Here is a 12,641-nt window from a genome sequence, read left to right as displayed (position 1 = left end):
AACTGCTTCTGTTAGTGGTAAGATCCAGACCTAGATTCCTTAGATGTGAAACTGTTTTAGAGGTTAGAAATGCTAATTTAACCTTCCCAGGCCGTTAAGAAGTAGAGTTTATTATTTTATTTTGTTTAAAAGAAAGCATTAAAAAAGAAAAAAAACTGTAGTTATTTTTCATACATCAAATGTAATGCTGTCCATCTGTCCTTTTACCCAACAGTGGTGTTTTATGTGTTCACAGGACAGCTCATTAAGCCAGAATTGCTACCACAGGTTAACACCAAAATAACTAGGCATCTGGACTAATGACAGTGGTCTGAATATCTTGCAAGAAAGATAGGCTTAGCAACAAGGAAAGCCTTTGCTGGGTAATGGAGAACAGTAACAATGACAGGAAAAGCTCTTGCTAACACATGGCCCTTGCTGTCCTTTTTGCTGTTTCTGGAAACCCTTTGCTATGGGTTTCAGTCTCAAGTGGAAAACTTTAGCAGTGCTCTGACAAAGAGCCTGAGAGCAGCAGGTGAATGTTGAGGATCAGTCAGCTCGGTGTGCTCATTGGAACTCTCACTTCTTGGCACTAAAATAAGAATAGGTGGCTTTTGTGGCAAGTAAATAGAAATAGTCTGAAAATGATTGTTCCAAATAGGAAAATATTAAAATTGGTTAAAAGCAGTATAACAGCTATACAGCTACAGGCTTTTAGCCAAAAAATGTGGGTAGGTCTTACTCAGGATCATTGAGTTCAGATACTGGCAAATTCAAGAAAAATACAAAAGCTTGGAAGTTATGGGAGAAGTGGGAAACGCTAATACTGAACTGTAAACAGACTCCTAATCCAAATGGATGAAAATGTATTCCATCACTCCAAAACAGAATAATTTTTTATGTAGGAAGCATTTTATGGACTGAACGTACAGGTAAGAGTGAAAACCATAGATTATAGAAGTGAGTAGTGGTATGAATATTCTCAACTTGAAAAAAACAGTTGGATGCTGCTCAGCACTGCTGAAATCAAGGTAGAAGTTTTAATATTTTTTTAAGAATCTGGTTTTTAAAGCTCTTGGGCTTTTCTAAATCTTTGATTTAATTATATCTGTTCATTCAGTATTCACTGGAAAGAGTAAAATATTCCGTAACTGGTTGTGTTGTTGAACTTCCCTTGCTGTAAATATTATTTGCTTATCGTAACAACTAAATAACGCCCCCTTTTAAAAAAAAAAAAAAAAAGAGTTGCTGCTAACCCACTTTCCACACCAACATGAAATACTGACTTAATTAAAAATTAATAAACAAATAAAACTTACCTAATCCTAACTTTTTTATGACTGCAAAATACCACTTTGGTGTTCTTTTGTTATGTAGTTTTCCTTTCTAATATCACTTTACCAAGAAAGATTTTTCTTTTATGCCTGTAGCTTTCTCCACTGTTGCAGTTTCCAGTATCACTCAGCAGCCAGCTGCTCTCCTGCTGCCAAAGAACAGTGTGTAATGTGGAAAATGAGCCATAATGCACTCTTCTGGTAACATGACTGGACATACCATTTCACATGCAAATTGTCTCAAGTGATGTCAGTTATTTTTCTCCAGATAGTACCAGTTCTTTCTACATCTCTTTCTCTGGCCAACACAGGCATCTCTGCCTGTGGGCTTACATCCACCAGATGAGACAATGCCAATTTTGCACGGGGACATTCTGGCTTGGAGACGTAATGTTCCTCCAATTGGACATTTTATCTTTCCTGTTCTGGACGGGATAGTGCTGAGCTGGCAGATGAGATTAAACCACGTGCTGTTTAAACCTATAGCCAGACTCCTTAATCTTCAGCATGTGCTTTCTGTTTTGCAGTTGGAAGCAGGCAAAAAGGAGAGCAACAAGTAAGGGCTGTTGGAAAAGAGAAATGCGTGTATTTCTTTTGGCAAGGAAGGCACTCCACAGTGAGTGAGAAAGGGACATCGGCACTGATGACAGTGGAACTTGATGAAGAGAGAGGAGCACAGGTGAGCTTCCTGCAGACCTAGGTGGCAGTCCTGGTAAGACTTGCCTGCCCAAGTAGCCACTAATGGTAAATGCAGATTATCTTTTTTGCCTCCTCTTTTTCTGTAAAGGTGCAGTACAAATAGCCAGTACAAATAGCCAGTCTTCAAAATTACTTTTGGCTTTATTCCAACTTCCAGAGACACATAAGCTCCTTTATGGATTGTCATTCCCAAATCCCCCTTCTAAAGATGGTATTTCTCAGCATGGCTGAAGAAGAATGTCTTCTCTCCTCTCCCTGCAGGAATAGGTGAAGCACAGTTAAACAAATTTCTGCCTTCCTTTCCATACATGTTCAGATAACAGGACTGTCTTCCTAGTGCTGAGAACATGAGAAGCACTTTCTGCCAGGCCAAGGCATGAAAATACATTTGAAATTTCCAATTTGTTTACTCTGTAATTATGGAATAGATCGCCTCGTTTTGCAGAGATTCTAGCCACTGCAGATACGGCTAGTTCGAAGCTCGGAGAACAGGCTAGCTTGCTTTGTCTTTAGGCAGAGTTAGGCTTTTCTTGCTTTAGGCTTGACTGTTACCAGCACAATAGAAGGGACGTTTAAAGCTTGTTTCTATACCTTTATAATGCTGTAACTAGTTTTTTACAGCAGTGTAGACATGACCAGTAAGACAGGAGTTCACAGAGGAGATACACAAATACACATGACCCAGACTGTGGGATGCTGTGCAACATAGCTGATTTAACAATTGACTACATGAGTTTCATAATCAAAATTCAATGTTTAATGAGCAAAGAACATGCATGTTGTCACATAAACCAGTTTACAGCAAATTGTGAACCTACTTCAATTCCTACAGTATCTCATAATAGTTTCAAAGAATATCAGACAAGATGGCCCGGTCCTGTAAAGAATTAAAATAACGATTATTTTAAAATAATTTAAATTAAAGTTTATTTGGTATTCCTTATCCTCTGAAACTCTTGATTGTTGGATTTCAGCTAGAGGTTTATTTTAATATGCAAGTCACATATGAAACCCATTGCATTCTGATATATATGGTAATTTAACCAATAGTCAGCAGCTGTAAAGTACAAGGAAAGCCATCTTCATGGGTGGTCATAACTATATAATTTTAAATAATCCATAGAGACTAGTTTTCCTGAGTGTCTATTCTTGCTTCATTTTTTTAATGAAGAGTGGTGCTTTCAATTTCCAGGTGCAAGTGCTTCAAGGGAAAGAACCACCATGCTTCCTGCAGTGCTTCCAAGGAGGAATGATTGTGCATGCTGGAAGAAGGGAAGAGGAAGAAGAAAACGCACAAAGTAAATAATTGTTAGTTTAGAGCTTCTGCCCCAAAATCCTTTTTTCCCTATTGTGAAGTGCTTTGAGTTCAGTCTTAGCTACCATACTCTGTAAAAAAGGGAAATGAATGCCATGAAACTCACGAGGCAGCTTTGCAGTGCTTTGTTTCAAGGTAGTTTATTTCTTCTTTGAGCTTCAAATGGATTTTGTCACCCCAGAGCAAGCTGACTTTATCGTATTGATACGCATATAAATTGTTCTAGTTGTTTGTTTAATTAAGCAAAGTGCCCGTTTGCTTTAAAATATGTTCTTTCCTACATAGTCTGGGCAAAAGAGTATTTTTATGAGCAGCTGTGCTCCAAGGAGAACTCTAAGCTTTTGTTACCCATTCATTACTTTTTGCAACATATTGCTTGAATGCTGCAGTTAAAGTAGGAGAATTTCAATGCAGGTGTAACTTGGAAATGTCCCAGTTCACATCTGAAAGTGACCTCCTGTGTGTAAGGTGCTCAGGGGAAGAGGAGCTGAATAGAAGGACTACTGTATTTGTTTCCTTTTTTTTTTTTTTTCCCCTGCATGAAACAGAGCAGAAACTTGACTCTTCTGCTGTGTTAAGCTCTTCAGCTCTTAACACAGTAGATGTGACTCTTCAAGTCACTCTTGTAGGAAGGTTTCATAAGGCATTTTTTCCACAACAGGGTTTCTCAAGTAGTGTTAGCCAAACCTAATGCTTACCAACTTTAATCTGTGACCATATAAGCATGCAATATGTGAAATTTATCCAGTAAGAGAACAGCTGTTCCAGAGCAGAGGTCTTGAATTTTCAATCTCATGTGACTGTATAATACTGCTGCACTGTTCCTGTTTGCTCCAGGTGACTGGAGGCTATATTGCGTGCGAGGAGAAGTTCCCAATGAAGGAAACTTGCTTGAAGTAGCATGCCACTGCAGCAGCCTGCGTTCCCGGACATCCATGATTGTCCTCAATATAAATAAAGCTCTTATCTACCTGTGGCATGGCTGCAAAGCACAATCTCACACCAAGGATGTAGGAAGAACAGCAGCCAATAAAATAAAAGAACAGTGAGTGTCTGACCTATATTTTGGAAATGTTTATACAGGCTACCAATTTATTTAAAATAGGCTGTCTCGAAGAAAAGTTGAAATAAATAAAGCTGTCTTCTGAATACAACTGCAACGTGCATGCTTGGTAAGGAGGAGGAATGAGGGTAGTTGATTCAGTGGAGTGGGGAAAACACATGTTCTGTAATCACTTTCACTTAAGGTCAAATGCACTTATTCTTCCTAATGTACTAATTACAGTTGCAAAAAAAACAGTCTTTTTCCCTTTGGAGGGAGATGCTCAATATCTGAATAGCAAACTAAATCCCAGTTGATAGGAGGATTGGAATCAAGCCTCATGAATAAGGAAGAGAAAATGAATTTGGGAAAGCGTGCAAGGAGGACAGCATTATTTACAAAAACAGGTAATGAGAATCCCTACTTGAGAGCTGATGCAAGCATCTCCTCCACTCTGGGCATGTGATCAGGAATGGTATGAGAATGGTTGCTGAGATTCCATATCTTGTTTATTGATAATTTTTGTCATAATTTTCAAAAAGCCTATGTTGAGATGAAGTGTGCAACGAGCCTATAGGGTGTTTTTGGGTTCTAATAATGCGAGTGGCCAGCAGGTTTTTGTTAGATGTGTTTGGAGCAGGAAAGCTGGGTTCACTCTCTTTCTTTGTGTTTTGTAGATGTCCGCTGGAGGCAGGGCTGCACAGCAGCAGCAAGGTGACGATACACGAATGTGATGAAGGGTCAGAGCCCTTGGGATTCTGGGATGCATTAGGAAGGAGAGATCGAAAGGCCTATGATTGCATGTTGCAAGGTAGACCTGCATTCCTGGATTTGGCACTCACATTTTACTATACTGATGTATGGTACTGTGAGATTTAATGTGCTTTTGAAGAACTTCTTGATAGTTGAGGTGATTCCTTCAGAGAGGTGATTCCAAAAATCTACAGAGTTAAGTAATACTGTTCTAGAAGGAAAGTGCTGGAAAACAAAGTGTTTCATTTTGTTCTCTTCCCCTTCTGCAGCCCCTCTGTATTCATGCAGCACAGAGCAACAGTTAACGCTGTTACAAACACATTTTGCTTCTCTTCTGAAGGGATTTAGGACGCAGTTCTGCACGCATTCTTGTCTAGTCTTTGCTTTGAAACTGCCAGCCAGGGTAGCAGAGGGATTGATTTACCAAGTGGAAAATCTGTCAGCTAAAAAGTAAACTCTGAGATGGGCTTGCTTCATTTAAACTGCAAAACGGCCAGTTATGAAATGGCTGGTAGTAACTAGCCAGGATCATATTCAGACTGATGGCAGCCAGCCTTTTAGCTCAAGTTCTTCACAGCTGTTGCTGGTCCCCCAAAACATCTGGTTGTCTTTGTTGATTTTTAAAAAATCAGAGAATTTACAGTTACTCTAAAAGTTGATTTTTTGTTTTTATTTTTTACATTCATCTCTGGCATTCTCTATAGGAAATCTTCTTAATTTTTGTTCTTTAAAGATCCTGGAAAGTTTAATTTCACCCCCCGCCTGTTCAGCCTCAGTAGTTCATCAGGAGAATTCTCAGCCACTGAGTATGTTTACCCTTCAAGAGACCCTGCGGTCATCAATTCCATGCCATTCTTGCAAGAGGATCTTTACACTGCCCCACAGCCAGGTATGTGCTTTAAAATACTTAAGTAACAAGAAAACAGATATCTGTATCATGCATTGGGCAGTGATTCAGTAACTGTAATTGCTTTTACCTTGATTTATCGCAGGAAAATGTGCATGTGATGCTTATACAGCATTAGGCAATAGCAGTAATTTTCCCATGATAAAGATGCTGAGAACTAATCAAATGTGCATGTATCCCAAAAGCTTGCTGTAAAAAGACGTTTATATTGGAGAATCTGAGTTCAGCTGAGGCTCGGCTGAATGAATAACAAAAAGCTTTGAAATGATCCTGTCCTGATGCTGACAAGCATGTAAGACCAGAATTGTTTAGGGGATTCCAAGAACTAACAGGTGGCTGATGATGGATTTGGTACTTTTTGGCTGTGCAGCACTGTTCCTTGTTGACAATCACCATGAAGTGTACCTGTGGCAAGGCTGGTGGCCTGTGGAAAACAAAATCGCTGGATCAGCTCGAATCAGGTGGGCTACAGACAGGAAATGTGCCATGGAGACAGTGCTCCAGTACTGCAAGGGTAAGAGATTGCTGTGCTGGCTGTTCTGAGTGTTTCACACCTTTCCATGCATTACTGTCCCAAGCTGAAAGGTACTCAGGTCCTTCCCCAACGGCAATGATAAATATTAGGGTATTTGAAGATACATCCTCCACTCTGTCTTAGCAAACCATTTGTGTAGTAATGGCATTGTTCCCAAATTGCCAGGATACTCTGCTGACTCAATTCTTTATTTCTTTTCTGTGTACCCGCTGTGGGAGAACAGTTCAGACATTAGATCCCTAATAGTGAATTCAGAGAACACAGCCTCTTAAACCTGAATGCTTTCTGCCTATCTCCTTTTAGATTTCATAAGCTTCTGTGTATCAAAAGACTGAATGAAGATACTTTTTGCTGATGTTACTGAGTTTTGATTTAGTGGGAGAGTTAGAAAGACTTTGAAGATCGAGAGCAAATCTTGCACGGAAACGGGTGGCCATTGGAAATGCTGGAGCTCATTTCTACAAGACAGTTATTGCCACTAAGCGTGCAGTGATTCAAGCTGCAGCTGATGATCATGTAAGAGTACAGTGTCCAGATTATTTTCTGCACTAGTAGAGTCTCCTTGAGACACCTTAATGCTTTCCTCTCGCTTCATCTGAGGTTATGTGAGGCTGGTAACAGACCTTACATCTTCTGATGGGGGATGAATAAAGAAAGGTGTGGGGTTACCATCCAGGAAAGAGGGCATAAGTAACAGCCACGTTCTGTTAGTTCAGAGCAGTTTCCCACTGTGAATAAGTCCCTAGGGCTTAATTGGTGCAGACTATGCCCTCTTGCAAGGAAAGCCAGATTGCTTCAGACCTCATGATGCCACTGATTTCTTCTGTAGCAAATAAACTTTACAACTTGTGACACAGCTGGTGGTATCTGTCATCTTCTCCTATAGATGTTTGTATATTTGAAGAGGGAAAGCAAATACCATTTTTGGATTCTACCCTTATGAGGATAAGGCAGTCTCTCCTCCCCAGTCTGCAGGTCGAATATGAGTAGGAGCAAGTGTTGCATTTCTACTCAGTTGTCTCATGTCACTGAGAGGAGGTGGTAACACCTGGCAGGAAACAGCTGAAAACCAGTACTGGTGACACCAAAACATGACCTTTATTGGACTGCATTATAGCTCTACATGGTTCATCCTCTGGCGTCCCTGGCACTGCCCTGCCAAACAGCAGCATTCGTTTAGGAATGAAGTGCTAAAGACAGGGCAGTAATTGGAAGAGCCCTTGGCAGTGACTGCTGAATTCCTAAAGAAAAGGCCAGTTACTTGTCCTTCCCCGCCACCCAGTTTTTGCAAGTCAGTGATAAGATGCATTTTGCTGAAATCATTTCATACAGTGTGCTTCACAGTGGACGTGAAAGTCAGCATAGAAGAACAGAGCCGCGTGCAATTAAGTGCCCAAAGTTGCTCAGCAGGCTAGTGAGAGAGATGGAAGTAAGATCCTGGTCTTAGTGTTCCTGATGCAGTGCTGTAATCTTCTGGTAATGAAAATCGTGTTTTCTGGCCCCAGCAGAGATGGAATCAGATACACATGCTGAGGTTTGGATACTTTTCCAGATTTCTTGAACTTCATCGAGTTTGATGATGGGAAAAGGGATTACTACCTTCTGCACTGGACTGAATTTGCTGCATCTGAGTTTGATGCACAGTGGAAAGTTCTTCAGTGATTCCTCATGGGTCTGAAGCTTAGCATATGTATCATAGGACAAATTTTTTGCTGAGTGCTCACTTGTTTACCGCTGGCCATGACTTTGCAGCAGTTGTGGCTTTATCCTCTTTGGCATGGGGTAGTTCTCAAGAGCTTTGGGCTGTGTGGTTGGATAGGTACAGAGCAAGTTTGTTACTGTTAAAGACCAGTTCTACTGATCTACCAGTTCTATGCTAAAGCTGATGTGAACTTCTTTAGCAGTTTTTTACTGTTCAGACTGTGCTGTTCTGGTGTTCTATCACTTTCATGATCTGGGATTCTGCCAACCACTTCAAAATTTCATTGCACCAAGCTGTCAGGGCTGACTAGCTCTTATGTTGTTACTTATAAAGGTAGAGAAATTGAATTTCAGGAGATACCAATGCTGCTGCAGCTGTTTTGACTACCAGAATATAGTCGAGTGATCAGATGCATTAAAACATTTTTCTCTTATTTTTCTGTCTCCATTTCTTTCCTCACCTACGTCCCTCTCCCTTCCCCCCCCCCCCCCCCTTTTTTTTTTCTTTTCCTGGCTTGGAGTGTTTAACTACATGATGGTATGAAAGAGATTGATTAGCAACTCTGGATAACCCTTGAAAATACCTAGCAGTTCTCCTTGTGTATAAATCTTAGTTTTCTGTGGTTTTATCTGCTAAATCAGCAGTCTGCAGAGCTGAGCTGCGGACCGCTAGGAGAGGGAAGAATCTGGTTTGCCATTCAGTGATTCTTTGTGAGGAGATCAGCTTGTGCTGAGGGCAGAGTTCACGCAATGAAAATGTTTATCTACTTACATACAAATCGTCTTACCTATATGGGAACGTTAGCAAACACCACTCTCCTTTTATCTCTTGGCTGAATTACTGACAGTGGAGCAGTGCAACTAGAGCAGATTCACACATACTTTTTAAATGCAAAGTTTTTAAGTGCTTGTTTAATGATTCATGGTAGAATGAACAAATAAACCACAGTGAAAATACGTGGCTTAAAATCGAGTGTTCAAACAATAAATCTCCTGATAGTTAGTTTCACTTTGCAACATCTTCAGCTTTTCCATTGCCTTTTCCATATGGAAGAAAGATTTCACTAGACTGAGTTGTTTGAATTCAAGGAAGATGAAGGTACAGTATTTTTGTTGAATGATAGCTCCTCCTACTCCCTGACTGCCTACCTACCTCTTTCCAAAAATATTTGGAGTTTTCCAGTGATTTTGAATCCTTGGGGCATGAAATCGTTCAGTCAATAGGGCCTTTTTTCACCAGTTCTTGGCATAATAACTTTAACCACTTAATCTAATACTAATCACTCCTAGGCAGGGTTATGTCCATGTCCTATATGGTGTGTACACATACATGCTTTAAAGAAGCAGGACTGTCTTTGAACATCATCAGTAATTACCATCCAGCTATTGCAATACCTCTATTAACTTTCAGATCCCATTCCTTTGAATTTGTAATAACAAAATGATTGTGTTACACCTCAGTATCCCAAGTTAAGAACAGTTTAAACTTTCTTACTTCAGCCTCCAATCTTAAACTTTATTTGCTGCTGGCAGGACATTTCTGCTGAGCATACCAGAAGGTTTCTTTTACCTGAATTTGGCTAATTTCAGACCAGTACACTTTGCTTACTATATTCTAACTCTGTTTTTGTAAAATAAGAAATACATTGGGTTAGGAAGTAACTGTGAGGGATTTTCAGCATTTTGATCTTTGTGGTCAGATACTGTAAAAGGTAGATTTAATAATACTGAAAAACATGTTCAAAAATGCCATACTACATTAAAAAAAATCCTGGTGAAATTTATTCCTACTGCCTTAAATTACTTCAGCTTTTGAGAAAAGAATCAGTGAAACAAGCTAATAAGGTAGCTTTGGATAATGGGTGACATTGCAAAATATGGTACCATTTGTAATTTCTCTCTTTTTTTCTTTTTTGTATTTTGACTGTTTTTAGGAAAAAACGTAAAGAAGCCCCCAAAATCCTATCTAATTCATGCTGGCCTAGAGCCTCTGACCTTCACTAATATGTTCCCAAGTTGGGAACACAGGGAAGACATTGCAGAGATCACGGAAATGGTAAATCTTTTCATTGCACAGACTGTTTCCTATTGCTAGTAATTGTGTCTTGTGTTGTCAGTAACATTGCTTGTTTGTGCTGTCAAGCCCCAAAATCCAGAGGATGAACTTACAAAGTACAGTTCAGGAGCCTGCACAGGAAAAAAATAACAACATAGCTAAATTCTGACTGGGAGTGTGGATAGCAGAAGCATTCCTGAATATTTTTTCATATAACTTCTCATATTCTTTTTTGTTAAAAACAGGAGGAAAGTGTTACCTGAATCCTGTTAAAAAGAGATGTGCCAGAGTTTAGTAGAACAACTGTTCCAATCATGTGAAACAGGCAGCAACATGCAGTTCTGGTCTGTCCTCCAGGCTTGAAGTGCAGGGGAGCAAAATGCCCTGCAAAGTGCCCCCTCCAAGAGCTTCAGCATTGACTTCCCCACCTGGGAAGTGGAGGCACAGCTGAATTACATGTGATGCTTTAAAAGCCTTCAGTGAAGAGTCATCTCAAGGCAAATGACATTTTCTTCTTTCTAAGTCTTCTGCAGGCATCCTTAGTGGAAAATGCTGGCTTCATGGCTAAACACAGAATTCAGCCTTAAACTGAGATTCTGAGGGTACAGGATGTCCTTCTGCTGAGTGCAGACAGTTTTTTAGCTGTGAAATTGTTGTAGGGCAGGGCTGTTCGCTCCTGTGTGGACTTGGATGTATAGCTTTGTGCTGTGTGGGCCAGGCAGTGCAGGTTGATCCCGTGCCATCTGCACGCTGCAGCGGGAGCAGTTGGTGGGTTCAGCGTTGTGATCCTGTGTTCTCTGCTTCCCTTTTCTCCCCACAGGATGCTGACGTTTCCAATCAGATAATCCTTGTAGAGGATGTGCTGGCCAAGCTGTGTAAAACGGTGTACCCACTAGCAGATCTCTTAGCTAGACCTCTGCCTGAGGGAGTTGATCCACTGAAGCTCGAAATTTATCTTTCGGATGAGGACTTTGAGGTAAGGAGAGAATGGGCGCATTTTTACTCTCTGCATGTGTGTCTAACCGTACTGTGAATTCATTTGACAGTTTTGCTACTTGTAAGTGTTTTTACTAATGGCAAATCCTCTGGTTTTAAATGCAGGTGGCATTAGAGATGACGAGAGAAGAGTACAATGCACTGCCATCTTGGAAGCAGGTTAATCTGAAGAAGGCAAAAGGACTTTTCTAAGTTGTGTTTATTGGAGTGAGCACTAAAGGGATGTCCGTTTTCATGTTCTGTGCCCTTTAGAAGAATTGTACCCCACATTTACAAAATAAATAGAAATAATCTGAAGTTATTAGCAACTACCTGTCTGGAGGCATGTAATATTATAAAAGGTCAAGAGAACTCTTTGGAAATGGAATTCAATTTTGACTCTTAAAGGTAATACGTTTAAGCTCTGCTCTCCTATGCACTTAAACAGTAGTTTCTTGAGCTACTGTAACAGGTGTCCTTTGGCTATATACAATACTTGCCATTTTTGTTTTGAAGAAGTTCTCTTTGTAAAGTGTTATTTTGTTAGTTTGTGGATTACAAAGAATTTATATTTATATAAACACATAGAACAAGTATGTATTTAACAATGCAATATATATATTCACTTTCAAGACTTTCATGTCAAAACTACAGAAAAGTAGCTGGATGGCAGTTGCTTGTACTGAATTAGCTGTACCACCAATATGTATCTCTTAGGTATTCTGAAAAGTTTCCCTTTGCAATAGGTAATGAATTGTTCTCAGTGCTGCTTCAGGTGCTAAACTGAACAAAGCGTTTGTATTTATAGCATGGATTTCTCGAGAAACTATGCGAATCAACCTTTATACTTTATTATCCAAAAATGTATAGTGCCTTGTTTTTTGTGTACAGTTTATATACAAAAAAAGATTGGTCTGCATTTTGAAGATGGCTTAGAACGGTCTCCTATGTTACTTTTATAATAGTAGAAATAAAAACATCTCAGTTTCTAATACTTGTTGTAAACATTAAACATGTCTTTTGTGATATAAGAACTGAAAGTAAAAGCTTCTGAATAAACTCTTAGCAATGCTCTGACTTGTCATTATTTTGCACTGTAATCTCTACTAAGTCATTGGAATCTTCCATAACATGGTATTTTATCAAAATATTTTAACCTTAGATATCTGCGGGTGTTGTACAGAGTTACAAATTGAGAAGCAGATAATGTAGAAAAATAATCAATGTATGAGATAAAATTACGTTGTACAACACTTTAATGCTGAACGTTGGAACAGTCATACAACTCCTGTATCCCTTGGGTTGCCCTGCTTTATACATGAAACCAAAAATACTATGCTGGTTT

The 12,641-nt window shown here is 39.6% G+C and overlaps 1 protein-coding gene across 1 annotated transcript in view; it reads left to right on the top strand.

Annotated features, from left to right (window-relative positions):
• SVIL (supervillin) overlaps window positions 1-12,368 on the top strand; it is a 67,566-nt gene extending 55,198 nt beyond the window's left edge. Inside the window, 9 exon segments of the mRNA XM_009895128.1 lie at window positions 1,821-1,992; window positions 3,205-3,310; window positions 4,165-4,372; window positions 5,047-5,180; window positions 5,856-6,011; window positions 6,400-6,543; window positions 10,200-10,321; window positions 11,142-11,297; window positions 11,423-12,368. Coding sequence (XP_009893430.1) covers window positions 1,821-1,992; window positions 3,205-3,310; window positions 4,165-4,372; window positions 5,047-5,180; window positions 5,856-6,011; window positions 6,400-6,543; window positions 10,200-10,321; window positions 11,142-11,297; window positions 11,423-11,509 — 1,285 coding nt within the window. The 3' untranslated portion in view covers window positions 11,510-12,368.
• The last annotated feature ends 273 nt before the right edge of the window (window positions 12,369-12,641 follow it).

This window comes from Charadrius vociferus, unplaced genomic scaffold, assembly GCF_000708025.1.
Source record: "Charadrius vociferus isolate BGI_N301 unplaced genomic scaffold, ASM70802v2 scaffold61, whole genome shotgun sequence".
Classification (NCBI taxonomy): Eukaryota; Metazoa; Chordata; class Aves; order Charadriiformes; family Charadriidae; genus Charadrius; species Charadrius vociferus.
This window is presented reverse-complemented; position numbering and strand designations above follow the sequence as displayed.